This window comes from Electrona antarctica (assembly GCF_951216825.1).
Source record: "Electrona antarctica genome assembly, chromosome: 23".
Classification (NCBI taxonomy): Eukaryota; Metazoa; Chordata; class Actinopteri; order Myctophiformes; family Myctophidae; genus Electrona; species Electrona antarctica.
Window position 1 is genome coordinate 37,886,961 of NC_136804.1, and position 17,105 is coordinate 37,904,065.

Genomic DNA, 17,105 nt, shown 5'->3' on the forward strand with positions numbered 1-17,105 from the left:
TGTGTGTGTGTGTGTGTGTGTGTGTGTGTGTGCGTGTGTGTGTGTGTGTGTGTGTGTGTGTGTGCGTGTGCATGTGTGCATGTGTGTGTGTGTGTGTGTGTGTGTGCGTGCGTGTCACACCTTGTAGTGCTGCAGTGTGTTCAGCATGGTCATGTCGTTCACAACCTCCGAGCTAGAATCCACTTCCTCCAAAGCGATGAAAACTCCGCCCCTCTCCATCTCTGTGTCACACACACGCAAAGGTTCATTTACATAACGCTCATTTACATATCTCTGTCGTATCAACATGTGCTGTCAGACACTCTGTGTTGTTGTGTATAGGGTCTGTTTTCTTATTTTTTTGACACCCATATTTTCACCCAGTGTCAATTATCTAATCTACATCTGCTTTTTTGATTTGACAGTAATATGCAATGTGGCCCTTTGGAGTGAGTGTGGAACTATAGTGGCCCTCTGGAGTGAGTGTGGAACTATAGTGGCCCTCTGGAGTGAGTGTGGAACTATAGTGGCCCTCTGGAGTGAGTGTGGAACTATAGTGGCCCTCTGGAGTGAGTGTGGAACTATAGTGGCTCTCTGGAGTGAGTGTGGAACTATAGTGGCCCTCTTGGAGTGAGTGTGGAACTATAGTGGCCCTCTGGAGTGAGTGTGGAACTATAGTGGCCCTCTGGAGTGAGTGTGGAACTATAGTGGCCCTCTGGAGTGAGTGTGGAACTATAGTGGCCCTCTGGAGTGAGTGTGGAACTATAGTGGCCCTCTGGAGTGAGTGTGGAAATATAGTGGCCCTCTGGGATGAGTGTGGAACTATAGTGGCCCCTCTGGAGTGAGTGTGGAAATATAGTGGCCCCTCTGGAGTGAGTGTGGAAATATAGTGGCCCCTCTGGAGTGAGTGTGGAAATATAGTGGTCCTCTGGAGTGAGTGTGGAACTATAGTGGCCCTCTGGAGTGAGTGCGTTACTATAGTGGCCCTCTGGAGTGAGTGCGTTACTATAGTGGCCCTCTCCATCGTCAAAGTTGCCCACCCCTGTTGTAGGGTGTGTTTCAGGGTGTTTTCTGACCTATACGCAGGTCCCTCAGAGCGGTGTTGTAAGGGAAGCCGAACTTGGCCTTGAAGGTGGCGAGGATCTTCTCCTTGACCTGCTCCACCGTGTCGCAGCTGAGCGCGCTGACCTCCAGCGGGTCGCTGACCTCACCGTCGCCTCCGCCCACCGTGAACTGGACCTTCAGTTTCTGGGAATAAAAGTCAAATATAACATTTGGATCTGAGATGCAGTGCAGTAGAAGTAAAAGTATTGGAAGTTGGAATTACTCCAGTAAAGTACAAATACCTCAAAATTGTACATAAAGGGGAGGCGTCAAAAGGCGTCCCGTGGCATGGAATGAGTTTTAAGTACAGTAATAAAGTACATGCACTTAGTTACTTTCCACCACTGTTGCTATATCTAACTTTTCACCCATTTAGACCTGAGGTCGATTCTAAAAGAAAAAACAGTTTTCTGAAAAAAACAATGTTTCTATGTCAGGTGGTTCTCAAACGATTTCATGTCAAGGACCCCAAAAATCATCTAGATTTGGCCGCCGACCCCCATCTGAAAATATGCTGTTCCAGGGACCCCCGCCCCCCAGAAGCAAAGATTTGAGTTAAAAACGTTCACTCTGAAAGAATATATGTGACCAGATTTGACTGAGAGACTGCCATCGCGCACATTCCAGCTTTTTCAAAAATGAGTTAATAGCACAGGCAGACTCTTCACATACTAGAGCATGTCTGAAATAAGTGTCAGAGCTGATAACGACATGTAAATATGAAATAAATGCTTAAACATGTAGCTAGGTGTAATGTTCGAGACCACAGAAGACATGTAAATATGAAATAAATGTTTAAACATGTAGCTAGGTGTAATGTTAGAGTCCACAGAAGACATGTAAATATGAAATAAATGCTTAAACATGTAGCTAGGTGTAATGTTCGAGACCACAGAAGACATGTAAATATGAAATAAATGTTTAAACATGTAGCTAGGTGTAATGTTAGAGTCCACAGAAGACATGTAAATATGAAATAAATGCTTAAACATGTAGCTAGGTGTAATGTTAGAGTCCACAGAAGACATGTAAATATGAATTAAATGCTTAAACATGTAGCTAGGTGTAATGTTAGAGACCACAGAAGACATGTAAATATGTGCTTAAACATGTAGCTAGGTGTAATGTTCGAGACCACAGAAGACATGTAAATATGAAATGAATGCTTAAACATGTAGCTAGGTGTAATGTTAGAGTCCACAGAAGACATGTAAATATGAAATGAATGCTTAAACATGTAGCTAGGTGTAATGTTAGAGTCCACAGAAGACATGTAAATATGAATTAAATGCTTAAACATGTAGCTAGGTGTAATGTTAGAGACCACAGAAGACATGTAAATATGTGCTTAAACATGTAGCTAGGTGTAATGTTAGAGTCCACAGAAGACATGTAAATATGAAATAAATGCTTAAACATGTAGCTAGGTGTAATGTTAGAGTCCACAGAAGTGAACCTTTCAAGCCTGTTTTCTCAACTCGCTGTTTTCTGCAAGACATTACTCTATAAGCCATATCTCCAAAACTGGTGGGTCAAACTGAACAACCAATATGTCAATTTGGAGCTATGATTCCCTGCTTTCATATGATATGAAAAAACGAAAATTCTAAAAAATCCAATGGCAGTCCCTCAGTCAAATTTAGTCACAAATATTCAAAGATTTGGCGCCACATTTTCACGATTTTTCAAAAATAGCAGATCTGATGTGAGATGCAGCGGTGCAAAAGACGTACTCACAAATAACTGCAGTAAAAAGTATCAATACTGCAAATGTGGAAATATAAGTCGCTGCGCTCCAGCAAAAGTACAAAAGTATTGGATATGCACAGTTGCACACCATATTGCCAGCAAGGTGGTAACTAGGTGCAAAGTCCCATTGACAGTCCATACATCCAAACAGAAAAGTCCTATCTGATAATCTGATTGTATTAACCCATTGAGACCTGGAACGCATCCATGTCACGTTAGCGTTTAACCACATTAACCATTAACCCATTTTGGGCGGGAACCCCTTTTGGTGTTTTAAACATTGTTATAATTTAGCTATTGAAAAATAGCAGATCTACAAGCTCATAGCGCGCCACCGAGTGGCGCGCTATGAACTTGTAGGTCTGCTATTTTTGAAAAATCGTTAAAATGTGCCTCAAATCTTTCCGAAAATTGTCATGATTTAGAAAACTTTTTTTTTTAAATTTCGACGTCAGGCCTGAATGGGTTAAACAACATCAAACTCACCAACATTGCAGCTGTAGGGAAAGCTTGAATTATCCTCTTTCTATCCTAAAAGTGTTTGTTTCATAAGAATCCACCATGTTATGAGCTACTTCTTTGTCAAGAAATTCCTTGCAGATGATTCTTTTTCTAAGTGTCAGAGTTTGGACGCGCTCGTTATCAGTAAAGCAACCTCCTGCTGCCTCCTGCATTATGTGCAAATTCTAAACAGGTGGTACACATGGGCCGTTGAGTGATAGTCAACGAGCGCTTCCAAACACAGAAAAATCACCTGCAAGGAATTTAGCTCATAAAATGTCTACGGTGGATTTTTATGGAACAAACACTTTGCAGATAGAAAGAGCTTTTCCTACAGCTGCAATGTTGGTGAGTTTAACGTTTAGGCCTGAGGCCGATTCTAAAAACGCCTCTAAATCCTGACCTAGGTTTTCTGAAAAACTTCAAATATTTATATAGCAGCATCAATTTGTTTTTACATTTTTGAATAATGTACATACTGTACAGAACCCCAAAATCGGTTCCCGGCCTGAGGGGGTAAAACACCAAAAGGGGTTCCCGCCCAGAATGGGTTAATACAATCAGATAGGACTGTCCTGATTGGATGTATGGGCTGTCAATCAGATAGGCCTGCCTCTGTGCGTTGCGTGCGTGCGTGCGTGCGTGCGTGCGTTGCGTGCATGCGGTGCGTGCGTGCGTGCATGCGGTGCGTGCGTGCGTGCACAGTACATACCACGGTGCTGAAGTCCTGCGCCTGCCACAGCAGCCAGTCCTCACTGAGCGTGTACAGAGCCTTCTCTGTGACCGAGTCCACCGGACCCTTGGAGATCTGCTGGGTCAGCGCGCTCACCAGGAGGTACAGGTGCTGCCCCACCCTCTCCTGGAAGGAACACACATGGGTCAGCAGAGCGTCCAGGAATTTTTATTTTCTCCAGGACTGTAACATTTTAAAAAATATATATATTTCCAGGAATTTCATGAATCCAGGTAAGAGTGCAACAGTATTGGTATCAAAATGTACAGTACAGCACAGTACAGTACAGCACAGCACAGCACAGGCAGGCAGGCAGACAGACAGACAGACAGACAGACAGACAGACAGACAGACAGACAGACCCTGAGGAAGCCGTAGAGACAGATGGACATCCAGTTGGTCAGCAGCTTCTCCACGATGGACTCTGTGCGTCTCAGCAGCAGTTTGGGATGAGCGTTACTGGGCTGCTCCATGAGAGCCCTGAGGAGCTCCTCCATCACCTGTTAGAGTCAACATGTTATAGAACAGTTTTTAATATTTAAAACATATTGTGTGCCCACACAACACTTTCAAAATAGTGACCCAGGGTGCCCAATGTTTTATTTTATTTTCTATAAAAACCAAAGAAAAAAGTTAAGGCATCAAACCCTGTACACGCAAGAAGACACAGAATTCATTCCATATGTTGATCATACAGTTTGGGCTGCTCCATCAGAGCCCTGAGCAGATCCTTGGCAGGCTGGCAGCACATTTTCATTTAGTTTTAGTCATAGTAAGTCCTTAGAATAAGACTACATTTAGTTTTAGTTTTAGTCATAGTAAGTCCTTAGAGTAAGATTCCATTTAATTTTAGTGATAGTAAATTAATTGCATTTTTATAGCACTTTTCCAAGTGCTCAAAGCGCTTTACAATTCATTCATTGGGAGGTGAAGCGGCGAACAGTCGACGCCAGCGTCCTCACTTCCCACATTCACACACCGACGGTGGCGAGCTCACACCGACCGACTCATTGGAGGCAGTGTGGGGTTCAGTGTCTCATTGGAGGCAGTGTGGGGTTCAGTGTCTCATTGGAGGCAGTGTGGGGTTCAGTGTCTCATTGGAGGCAGTGTGGGGTTCAGTGTCTCATTGGAGGCAGTGTGGGGTTCAGTGTCTCATTGGAGGCAGTGTGGGGTTCAGTGTCTCATTGGAGGCAGTGTGGGGTTCAGTGTCTCATTGGAGGCAGTGTGGGGTTCAGTGTCTCATTGGAGGCAGTGTGGGGTTCAGTGTCTCATTGGAGGCAGGGTGGGGTTCAGTGTCTCATTGGAGGCAGTGTGGGGTTCAGTGTCTCATTGGAGGCAGTGTGGGGTTCAGTGTCTCATTGGAGGCAGTGTGGGGTTCAGTGTCTCATTGGAGGCAGTGTGGGGTTCAGCGTCTCATTGGAGGCAGTGTGGGGTTCAGCGTCTCATTGGAGGCAGTGTGGGGTTCAGTGTCTCACTGGAGGCAATGTGGGGTTCAGTGTCTCATTGGAGGCAGTGTGGGGTTCAGTGTCTCATTGGAGGCAGTGTGGGGTTCAGTGTCTCATTGGAGGCAGTGTGGGGTTCAGTGTCTCATTGGAGGCAGTGTGGGGTTCAGTGTCTCATTGGAGGCAGTGTGGGGTTCAGTCTCTCATTGGAGGCAGTGTGGGGTTCAGTGTCTCATTGGAGGCAGTGTGGGGTTCAGTGTCTCATTGGAGGCAGTGTGGGGTTCAGTGTCTCATTGGAGGCAGTGTGGGGTTCAGTGTCTCACTGGAGGCAGTGTGGGGTTCAGTGTCTCATTGGAGGCAGTGTGGGGTTCAGTGTCTCATTGGAGGCAGTGTGGGGTTCAGTGTCTCATTGGAGGCAGTGTGGGGTTCAGTGTCTCATTGGAGGCAGTGTGGGGTTCAGTGTCTCATTGGAGGCAGTGTGGGGTTCAGTGTCTCATTGGAGGCAGTGTGGGGTTCAGTGTCTCATTGGAGGCAGTGTGGGGTTCAGTGTCTCACTGGAGGCAGTGTGGGGTTCAGTGTCTCATTGGAGGCAGTGTGGGGTTCAGTGTCTCATTGGAGGCAGTGTGGGGTTCAGTGTCTCATTGGAGGCAGTGTGGGGTTCAGTGTCTCATTGGAGGCAGTGTGGGGTTCAGTGTCTCATTGGAGGCAGTGTGGGGTTCAGTGTCTCATTGGAGACAGTGTGGGGTTCAGTGTCTGTCTCATTGGAGGCAGTGTGGGGTTCAGTGTCTCATTAGAGGCAGTGTGGGGTTCAGTGTCTCATTGGAGGCAGTGTGGGGTTCAGTGTCTCATTGGAGGCAGTGTGGGGTTCAGTGTCTCATTGGAGGCAGTGTGGGGTTCAGTGTTTCATTGGAGGCAGTGTGGGGTTCAGTGTCTCATTGGAGGCAGTGTGGGGTTCAGTGTCTCATTGGAGGCAGTGTGGGGTTCAGTGTCTCATTGGAGGCAGTGTGGGGTTCAGTGTCTCATTGGAGGCAGGGTGGGGTTCAGTGTCTTGCCCAAGGACACTTCGACATGTGGACAGGAGGAGGCTGTTTTAGTCAGTGTTGTTTTTGGCAGCAATTTTTTATTTTAGTTTTAGTCGTAGTCTCTTGAATAGTTATCATTTAGTTTTAGTCACATCTTAGTCACTTGGAATGTTCTAATTTTAGTCGACTAAATCTACAGTTGATTTAGTCGAACAAAATGTATTTTGGTGCGCCTTGATGCTGTCGTAATGCCTGATTTTACACTTGCTGAAAATAGCCGATCTACAAGCCCACAACCCGGCGATGCGTTGTGAGCTTGTAGATCTGCTATTTTCAGTATGCAACCAAGTGTATAATGACGTATACTGGATCTCTTGTCCACTAGTCCCTCTGTCCCCTCCTATCATTTTATTTGTTGACAGTATATTTAGTCGTAGTTTTAGTCATCCTAGCTTAGTTTTAATTTAGTTTCCATGTAGTTTTCGTCAGTGAAAAAGGGTAGTCGACGAACATTTTTCGTCTTAGTTTTAGTCGACGAAAACAACACTGGTTTTAGTCATAATGTCTCACCTGCGTGAGGTAGACCAGGTCTCCGTGTAGAGCCACTGTCAGCAGAGAGGCCACGGTACACCTGAGGACACATTGACCAATCACATGAGACAGCACACGTTAACCAATCAGCAGAGAGGCCACGGTACACCTGAGGACACATTGACCAATCACATGAGACAGCACACGTTAACCAATCAGCAGAGAGGCCACGGTACACCTGAGGACACATTGACCAATCACATGAGACAGCACACGTTAACCAATCAGCAGAGAGGCCACGGTACACCTGAGGACACATTGACCAATCACATGAGACAGCACACGTTAACCAATCAGCAGAGAGGCCACGGTACACCTGAGGAGACATTGACCAATCACATGAGGAGACAGCACAACATTAACCAATCAGCGGAGACGCCACGGTACACCTGAGGAGACATTGACCAATCACATGAGACAGCACACATTAACCAATCAGCAGAGAGGCCACGGTGGTGAGGAGACAACACACATTAAACCTAGCATCACCCATTAAACTCCATCAAGGACCCCCAGGGGTCCTTGATGGAGTTCCAGGGGGTCCCCAGCGAAATGATAGTTAGGAACCAAATGGACCCTTATGGGTCTGTGACTCAGAGTGTACAAATGGAACCATATGGTTTGTACACTCTCAGAGTTAAATTAACTTTGATATTTTACAATATAAATTGGGGGTCTCAGAGATAGAAATGCCATTAAATGGGGGTCCGTAAACTAATATGCATGTCAAACTGGGGGGTCCTTGAAATTAAACGGGTTAAGAATCACTGCTAGAGCCGTAAGAAAAAACTATGTTTTCAAAAGGGGGTCCGCGGGGCTAATTGGTGTCAATTTGGGGGTCCTTGAAAGTTTGGGAACCACCGGTGTAAACGGTCAGATTGACTATACTGGTCATTCGAGGTTAACCCATTCTGGACGGGAGTGTTTTAAGCATTATGTTATACTTTAGCTATTCAAAAATAGCAGATCTACAAGCTCGTAGAGCTTGTAGATCTGCTATTTTTGAAAAATCACGAAAATGTGTCACAAATCATTGAACATATATTCTTTCAGAGCAAACGTTTTTTTAACTCAAATCTTTGCTTCTTGGGGGGGGGGGTCCCTGGAACAACATATTTTCAGATGGGGGTCTGCCTGCCACCAAATACAGATAATTCTGGGGCTCCTTGACATGAAAATGGTTGTTTTTTTCAGGAAACTTTGAGGATTTAGAAGAGGTGTCCTCAGGTCGTGGGACACGACAGCACTGACTTGTCTCTGATGGTGAAGGTCTTCTGCTCCTCCATAGCGTGGACCATGGACGTCAGGAACAGCTGGTCCTGGATCAGTTTGGAGAGGGCCTGGCAGCACGCCTCTGGCTGCACCTTCACCGCATCCTGATGACCATATAAGGACATATAGGGTTTGTTTAGGAAATTACGGTTGTTTTTGGGGGGTTGTCACAGTGTTGATTTCGTCGTCTAAAACTAAGACGAGAAAAGTTCGTCGACTACCTTTTTCCACTGACGAAAACTAAATGGAAACTGAATGGATGGAATATAAGCTCACAACCCGGCGCATCGCGATGCGTTGTGAGCTTGTAGATCGGCTATTTTCAGCGAGTGTAAAAACGGTCAAGGCCCACCAAAATACATTTTAGTCGACTAAACAAAATGCAGTTTGTTTTAAAAATAGGTCACAAATGATTACCTGGCCAATGTCTTTGATATAAGATGTCACCACAGTTCCGCCCTGGAAGGAATTGAAAGGTGGGTTTTAGAAGGAAAAAAAAATGTAGGCTACCTCTAATATTTGAATATTAAAACCCGTTTATCATTTATCAGACTTCAATGTAGACGTCGTACTTCAGGGAAGAAGATTCTGGAGGCGAAATGCTTGTAGTCCAGGAAAGGAATCGTTCCGACGTTTTCTACCAGGGCCGACTTTTCTGTCTGCAGGTCCACGAAACCTGAGGACCAGGAATTAGTTACGTTTACAATGTGCGTGCGTGAGTTTCTGCGTGCGTGCGTGAGTTTGTGCGTGCGTGCGCGCGTGCGTGGGTGCGCGCTCGTGCGTGCGTGTGTGTGTATTGGAGAAGCTGATTTCGATAGGGTGTGTGTGTGTGCGTTTACATTTAAAAAAAAATGTTATCCCACAATTTTTGTAACCCATTTTTCTTCACCCAGTGTCAATTGTCTAATGTGATACTGAGCTCTACACTCCCTCTGCCAACCTGGGGAGAGCAACAGACTGACCTCATGCTTCTTTCAGTGCATGAGGTCAGTCTGTTGCAAGCCGCTTCTTTTCACCTGACAGGGGGAGGGGGGAGGGAGTTTCCCCGGTTGGACGCAGCGCGTGGAAGGAACACGTTATTCCGAACAGTTCCTTTCCCCTCCATCAGGCACGGTGTGTGTGTGTGTGTGTGTGTGTGTGTGTGTGTGTGTGTGTGTGTGTGTGTGTGTGTCTTTTGGTGTTAGCATTATGTTATGCTTTAGCTATTGAAAAATAGCAGATCAGTTGCCCTTCTGTGGTTCCATTTTGGAGAAGTGTCCACAGTGTCCTGGAAGCAGTTTTTGGTGTGGACATTCCTTTTGATTTTAAAACCATGTATCTTGCAGATCTGGAAGGACTTCAATTTGCAAAGCAGGATCAGTATCTACTGAGGGTACTGCTGGTGGCATCCAAAAAAGCCTTAACAAAAAAGTGGCTTACACATGTTATACCGACTATGAATGATTGGATTGATTTAATCTATAGTATATTTATTATGGAGAGAATTACATTCAGCTTCAGAGGTCAAGTTGAAGTCTTCACAGATAACTGGTTTAGATGGATTACACATGTTTCTACCATAAGACCTGATTTTGTATAGTTTCAGTTAAACCTGTTTAACCTATATGCACCTGTTTGAGGTACTTATGTATTATGAATGATCATCGATAGAGAAGAGAGGCAGACATCTCCCCTTGTGTGTATTGTACGTATATTGTCTTGTTTTGTTTTCGGTTGTATGTATTGTCAATTGTCAGTCGTTTCGTTTTCATGTATGTTTGATTAAAATTCAATAAAACTTAAATTGAAAAAAAAAGAAAAATAGCAGATCTACAAGCTCATAGCGCGCCACCGAGTGGCGCGCTACGAGCTTGTAGGTCTGCTATTTTTGAAAAATCGAAGAACGACTGACATAGAAACAGCTTTTTTCAGAAAACTGTCAGGATGTAGAAGACATTTTTAGAATCTGATCTCAGGTCAAAATGGGTTAACCGACCTTGTCTGATATCGTTCCGGATGTCGAGCTCCAGGTCTTCGATGCGTTTGTTCATCTGAGCTGTGAGTTTCTGCTGTTGGCTGCGATGCAGGAACACCACGGCTACACACACACACAAGTGTCCACAGTGTCCTGGAAGCAGTTTTTGGTGTTGACATTCCTTTTGATTTTAAAACCATGTATCTTGCAGATCTGGAAGGACTTCAATTTGCAAAGCAGGATCAGTATCTACTGAGGGTACTGCTGGTGGCATCCAAAAAAGCCTTAACAAAAAAGTGGCTTACACATGTTATACCGACTATGAATGATTGGATTGATTTAATCTATAGTATATTTATTATGGAGAGAATTACATTCAGCTTCAGAGGTCAAGTTGAAGTCTTCACAGATAACTGGTTTAGATGGATTACACATGTTTCTACCATAAGACCTGATTTTGTATAGTTTCAATTAAACCTGTTTAACCTGTATATGCACCTGTTTGAGGTACTTATGTATTATGAATGATCAACAATAGAGAAGAGAGGCAGATATCTCCCCTTGTGTGTATTGTACGTATATTGTCTTGTTTTGTTTTCGGTTGTATGTATTGTCAATTGTCAGTCGTTTCGTTTTCATGTATGTTTGATTAAAATTCAATAAAACGTAAATTGAAAAAAAAAGAAAAATAGCAGATCTACAAGCTCATAGCGCGCCACCGAGTGGCGCGCTACGAGCTTGTAGGTCTGCTATTTTTGAAAAATCGAAGAACGACTGACATAGAAACAGCTTTTTTCAGAAAACTGTCAGGATGTAGAAGACATTTTTAGAATCTGATCTCAGGTCAAAATGGGTTAACCGACCTTGTCTGATATCGTTCCGGATGTCGAGCTCCAGGTCTTCGATGCGTTTGTTCATCTGAGCTGTGAGTTTCTGCTGTTGGCTGCGATGCAGGAACACCACGGCTACACACACAACAAACGAGGGCGAGGGAATGAACAGTGACAGTGAAATAGTTTGAGAGCCACTGATATAGAAACATAGGGACATTTTATACAATCTCAAGCATCAATGTGTTACCATTTAATTGCCCGGGGTTATTTAATCCATTACATTAATGCGCCCATTCGATTTATAAACACGGACCCCTTTTCCGGACGGACCGGCGGAAGTTGTTGATGTGTATGTAGCAGCTAACAATAGCCAACGGGAGACAAGAATGAATCTATCGAGACTAGCGACTGGACCGCGGAGCGCCGTCTAACACAGGATCTTTTTTCAGAAAAAGACGGGATGATTTAGATCGGGAGTAATGAACGTTTTAAGATTTTCGTTTTCATCAGCTAAACAGGGGAGGGAGTTTTTCGATGACGTCTCACTCTTGCGCGTCACCGAGGATTGCCCAGGAGGCACGCCTGGGCTATAGAGCCATGCGATCCGTTCTCGTATCAATAATCTTCGTGTTTTGGACAATACTTCGTCCTGGACGTCGGGCGTTACTAATAGAAAGGACAAAGTACTTCGTCCTGGGCGATGGGAGTGTTAAAAACCATCAGTCAAATTTAATAACAATAAATTGGCTTATTATAAGTGGTTTATTCTAGAAACGGTTTACTTACCAACGATAGATATAGGCAGTAACACGAGCAGCAACAGGAGAAGTATCTGCAGAGAGCCGCGCTGTGTAAGGACGACAACTCTATCTCCAAATGTGATCTGAAATGCAAGAGCAGCGCAAGAATATAGTGTTTCTACAGAGACTGAACGCATCGAAGACGGCTCGATACGATCAGATCGTTTAACCCATTCTGGACGGGGTAACCCCTGTTGGTGTTTTAAAGCATTATGTTATACTTTAGCTATTGAAAAACAGCAGACCTACAAGCTCGTAGCGCGGCACCGAGTGCCGCGCTACGAGCTTGTAGGTCTGCTATTTTTGAAAAATCGTGAACATGTAGTCCAAATATAATGAATATATATTCTTTCAGAGCGAACGTCTCAGATATTTGCTTCTGGGGGGGGGTCCCTGGAACAACATATTTTCAGTTCGGCAGCCAATTACATATAGTTTCTGGGGGTCCTTGACATGAAAATGTTTGAGAACCACTGACATAGAAACATGGGTTTTTTTCAGCAAACTGTCAGGATTTAGAAGATATTTGTAGAATCGTTCCCATGGGTCTAACTGGGTTAAAGCCAACAATATTCACCTTCAGGGCCTGGATTTTGTCGTCGGCTTTATTCAGTATCTTACAGATGAGAAAGTCGGGTCCTATCCTCTCCATAACGCACTCGTAATGCTGGTCTCCCTGGAGCGCCCGGACCGACACCTCGGCCAAACTCAGGTTCAGTTTGTCACGCTTCTTCTGAAAGATAAACAAGAGAGACATAGTAAGCATTTAAAGTATGAGGTATAAAGTACAGCAGCCTTGTGTTCCTAAAACAGAAAGATTGGGTATTGGGTAAGACTGACGTTATGTATCTTTCAGGACCTTTCACTGCTTCGTCTCAACCATTACTCTATGGCTCTGGTCTCAGCCACCGCGGTGTTTCTCTCCAAAGTTGAACGTTGCCTCTACTGTTGGAGCAGCCATAAACTACACAGGTTCATCTCTACTGTTGGAGCAGCCATAAACTACACAGGTTCATCTCTACTGTTGGAGCAGCCATAAACTACACAGGTTCATCTCTACTGTTGGAGCAGCCATAAACTACACAGGTTCATCTCTACTGTTGGAGCAGCCATAAACTACACAGGTTCATCTCTACTGTTGGAGCAGCCATAAACTACACAGGTTCATCTCTACTGTTGGAGCAGCCATAAACTACACAGGTTCATCTCTACTGTTGGAGCAGCCATAAACTACACAGGTTCATCTCTACTGTTGGAGCAGCCATAAACTACACAGGTTCATCTCTACTGTTGGAGCAGCCACAAACTACACAGGTTCATCTCTACTGTTGGAGCAGCCATAAACTACACAGGTTCATCTCTACTGTTGGAGCAGCCATAAACTACACAGGTCCATCTCTACTGTTGGAGCAGCCATAAACTACACAGGTTCATCTCTACTGTTGGAGCAGCCATAAACTACACAGGTTCATCTCTACTGTTGGAGCAGCCATAAACTACACAGGTTCATCTCTACTGTTGGAGCAGCCATAAACTACACAGGTTCATCTCTACTGTTGGAGCAGCCATAAACTACACAGGTTCATCTCTACTGTTGGAGCAGCCATAAACTACACAGGTTCATCTCTACTGTTGTAGCAGCCATAAACTACACAGGTTCATCTCTACTGTTGGAGCAGCCATAAACTACACAGGTTCATCTCTACTGTTGGAGCAGCCATAAACTACACAGGTTCATCTCTACTGTTGGAGCAGCCATAAACTACACAGGTTCATCTCTACTACTGTTGGAGCAGCCATAAACTACACAGGTTCATCTCTACTGTTGGAGCAGCCATAAACTACACAGGTTCATCTCTACTGTTGGAGCAGCCATAAACTACACAGGTTCATCTCTACTGTTGGAGCAGCCATAAACTACACAGGTTCATCTCTACTGTTGGAGCAGCCATAAACTACACAGGTTCATCTCTACTACTGTTGGAGCAGCCATAAACTACACAGGTTCATCTCTACTACTGTTGGAGCAGCCATAAACTACACAGGTTCATCTCTACTACTGTTGGAGCAGCCATAAACTACAAAGGTTCATCTCTACTGTTGGAGCAGCCATAAACTACACAGGTTCATCTCTACTGTTGGAGCAGCCATTAACTACACAGGTTCATCTCTACTACTGTTGGAGCAGCCATAAACTACACAGGTTCATCTCTACTGTTGGAGCAGCCATAAACTACACAGGTTCATCTCTACTGTTGTAGCAGCCATAAACTACACAGGTTCATCTCTACTGTTGGAGCAGCCATAAACTACACAGGTTCATCTCTACTGTTGGAGCAGCCATAAACTACACAGGTTCATCTCTACTGTTGGAGCAGCCATAAACTACACAGGTTCATCTCTACTGTTGGAGCAGCCATAAACTACACAGGTTCATCTCTACTGTTGGAGCAGCCATAAACTACACAGGTTCATCTCTACTGTTGGAGCAGCCATAAACTACACAGGTTCATCTCTACTGTTGGAGCAGCCATAAACTACACAGGTTCATCTCTACTGTTGGAGCAGCCATAAACTACACAGGTTCATCTCTACTGTTGGAGCAGCCATAAACTACACAGGTTCATCTCTACTGTTGGAGCATCCATAAACTACACAGGTTCATCTCTACTGTTGGAGCAGCCATAAACTACACAGGTTCATCTCTACTGTTGGAGCAGCCATAAACTACACAGGTTCATCTCTACTGTTGGAGCAGCCATAAACTACACAGGTTCATCTCTACTGTTGGAGCAGCCATAAACTACACAGGTTCATCTCTACTGTTGGAGCAGCCATAAACTACACAGCTTCATCTATACTGTTGGAGCAGCCATAAACTACACAGGTTCATCTCTACTGTTGGAGCAGCCATAAACTACACAGGTTCATCTCTACTGTTGGAGCAGCCATAAACTACACAGGTTCATCTCTACTGTTGGAGCAGCCATAAACTACACAGGTTCATCTCTACTGTTGGAGCAGCCATAAACTACACAGGTTCATCTCTACTGTTGGAGCATCCATAAACTACACAGGTTCATCTCTACTACTGTTGGAGCAGCCATAAACTACACAGGTTCATCTCTACTGTTGGAGCATCCATAAACTACACAGGTTCATCTCTACTGTTGGAGCAGCCATAAACTACACAGGTTCATCTCTACTGTTGGAGCATCCATAAACTACACAGGTTCATCTCTACTGTTGGAGCAGCCATAAACTACACAGGTTCATCTCTACTGTTGGAGCAGCCATAAACTACACAGGTTCATCTCTACTGTTGGAGCAGCCATAAACTACACAGGTTCATCTCTACTGTTGGAGCAGCCATAAACTACACAGGTTCATCTCTACTGTTGGAGCAGCCATAAACTACACAGGTTCATCTCTACTACTGTTGGAGCAGCCATAAACTACACAGGTTCATCTCTACTGTTGTAGCAGCCATAAACTACACAGGTTCATCTCTACTGTTGGAGCAGCCATAAACTACACAGGTTCATCTCTACTGTTGGAGCAGCCATAAACTACACAGGTTCATCTCTACTGTTGGAGCAGCCATAAACTACACAGGTTCATCTCTATTGTTGGAGCAGCCATAAACTACACAGGTTCATCTCTACTGTTGGAGCAGCCATAAACTACACTGGTTCATCTCTACTGTTGGAGCAGCCATAAACTACACAGGTTCATCTCTACTGTTGGAGCAGCCATAAACTACACAGGTTCATCTCTACTGTTGGAGCAGCCATAAACTACACAGGTTCATCTCTACTGTTGGAGCAGCCATAAACTACACAGGTTCATCTCTACTGTTGGAGCAGCCATAAACTACACAGGTTCATCTCTACTGTTGGAGCAGCCATAAACTACACAGGTTCATCTCTACTGTTGGAGCAGCCATAAACTACACAGGTTCATCTCTACTGTTGGAGCAGCCATAAACTACACAGGTTCATCTCTACTGTTGGAGCAGCCATAAACTACACAGGTTCATCTCTACTGTTGGAGCAGCCATAAACTACACAGGTTCATCTCTACTGTTGGAGCAGCCATAAACTACACAGGTTCATCTCTACTGTTGGAGCAGCCATAAACTACACAGGTTCATCCCGATGTTCTGGGCATCTTTGTAAAGTTAGCGTTAGTAAAAAGCAGGTAAAAGAGTAACGTTTGAGCAGACTAACATCAGTCACTCTACCATTCAATGTAGTAGAAGACCTGCGAGTTTACACCACAGATATGTCGACGTCGTCTCCGCCTACAGGAAATACGTTCGCTGCGACCAGGGGACCCGTCTATGAATGTGTCTATTGAGAGACTGTTCCACCTGGCGGGAGCGCAGCTGTGGGCGTTTGGACTAATCGGGAGATTTAAAGGACCAATAACATAAAATTCTACTTCTTCTTTTTTTTTTTTTTTTTTTTAGCTCCCGTGTATTTTCTTTCCTTACAAATATATCAGGATTTCTCATCATATTTTAGGGGATTTTATGGAAATTGCTCTCAGGAACAGCTCAACTGATTTGGTCGTATTTGTGATGTCAGCAATGTCACCCTACTTTGTATAATTCCTCCCTCTCGTCAGTCTTCAGTTCCAAATTTGCATTTCCACTTTGTTTACAATGTCCGCCATTGTTGATTTGGTGAATGGAATAACGTGTTCCTTCCACGCGCTATACGTCCAACCAGGGAAACTCCCCCCTGTCAGGTGTAAAGGAGCAACTTGGGACACCCAGGCATGAAGGAAGCATGAGTTCAAGTCCGTTGCTCTCCCCATGTCCCCCATATATGGGGACCAGGTTGGCGGAGGGTGTGTAGAGCCCAGGATCACATTAGATAATTTACACAGGGGTGAAAAATGCGTTACAAAATCGTGGGCTAAAAAATTATAGAGTAAAAAAAAATGATGTTATAGCTGCTTTAACCCATTCTGGGCGGGAACCCCTGTTGGTGTTAGCATTATGTTATGCTTTAGCTACTGAAAAATAGCAGAAGCTCATAGCGCGCCACCGAGTGGCGCGCTACGAGCTTGTAGGTCTGCTATTTTTGAAAAATCGAAGAACGACTGACATAGAAACATA

General features: G+C 44.4%; 1 protein-coding gene across 1 annotated transcript in view; it reads right to left on the reverse strand.

Annotated features, from left to right (window-relative positions):
* plxnc1 (plexin C1) overlaps window positions 1-17,105 on the reverse strand; it is a gene marked incomplete at its 5' end in the record, with an annotated part of 76,867 nt that overhangs the window by 29,963 nt on the left and 29,799 nt on the right. The window contains 11 exons of the mRNA XM_079494797.1: window positions 121-221; window positions 1,056-1,227; window positions 4,046-4,192; window positions 4,429-4,566; window positions 7,101-7,161; window positions 8,373-8,497; window positions 8,811-8,852; window positions 8,966-9,069; window positions 11,211-11,312; window positions 11,967-12,063; window positions 12,558-12,713. Of these exons, the coding sequence (XP_079350923.1) occupies window positions 121-221; window positions 1,056-1,227; window positions 4,046-4,192; window positions 4,429-4,566; window positions 7,101-7,161; window positions 8,373-8,497; window positions 8,811-8,852; window positions 8,966-9,069; window positions 11,211-11,312; window positions 11,967-12,063; window positions 12,558-12,713 (1,245 nt within the window). The remainder of the gene's footprint in view (window positions 1-120; window positions 222-1,055; window positions 1,228-4,045; window positions 4,193-4,428; window positions 4,567-7,100; window positions 7,162-8,372; window positions 8,498-8,810; window positions 8,853-8,965; window positions 9,070-11,210; window positions 11,313-11,966; window positions 12,064-12,557; window positions 12,714-17,105) is intronic.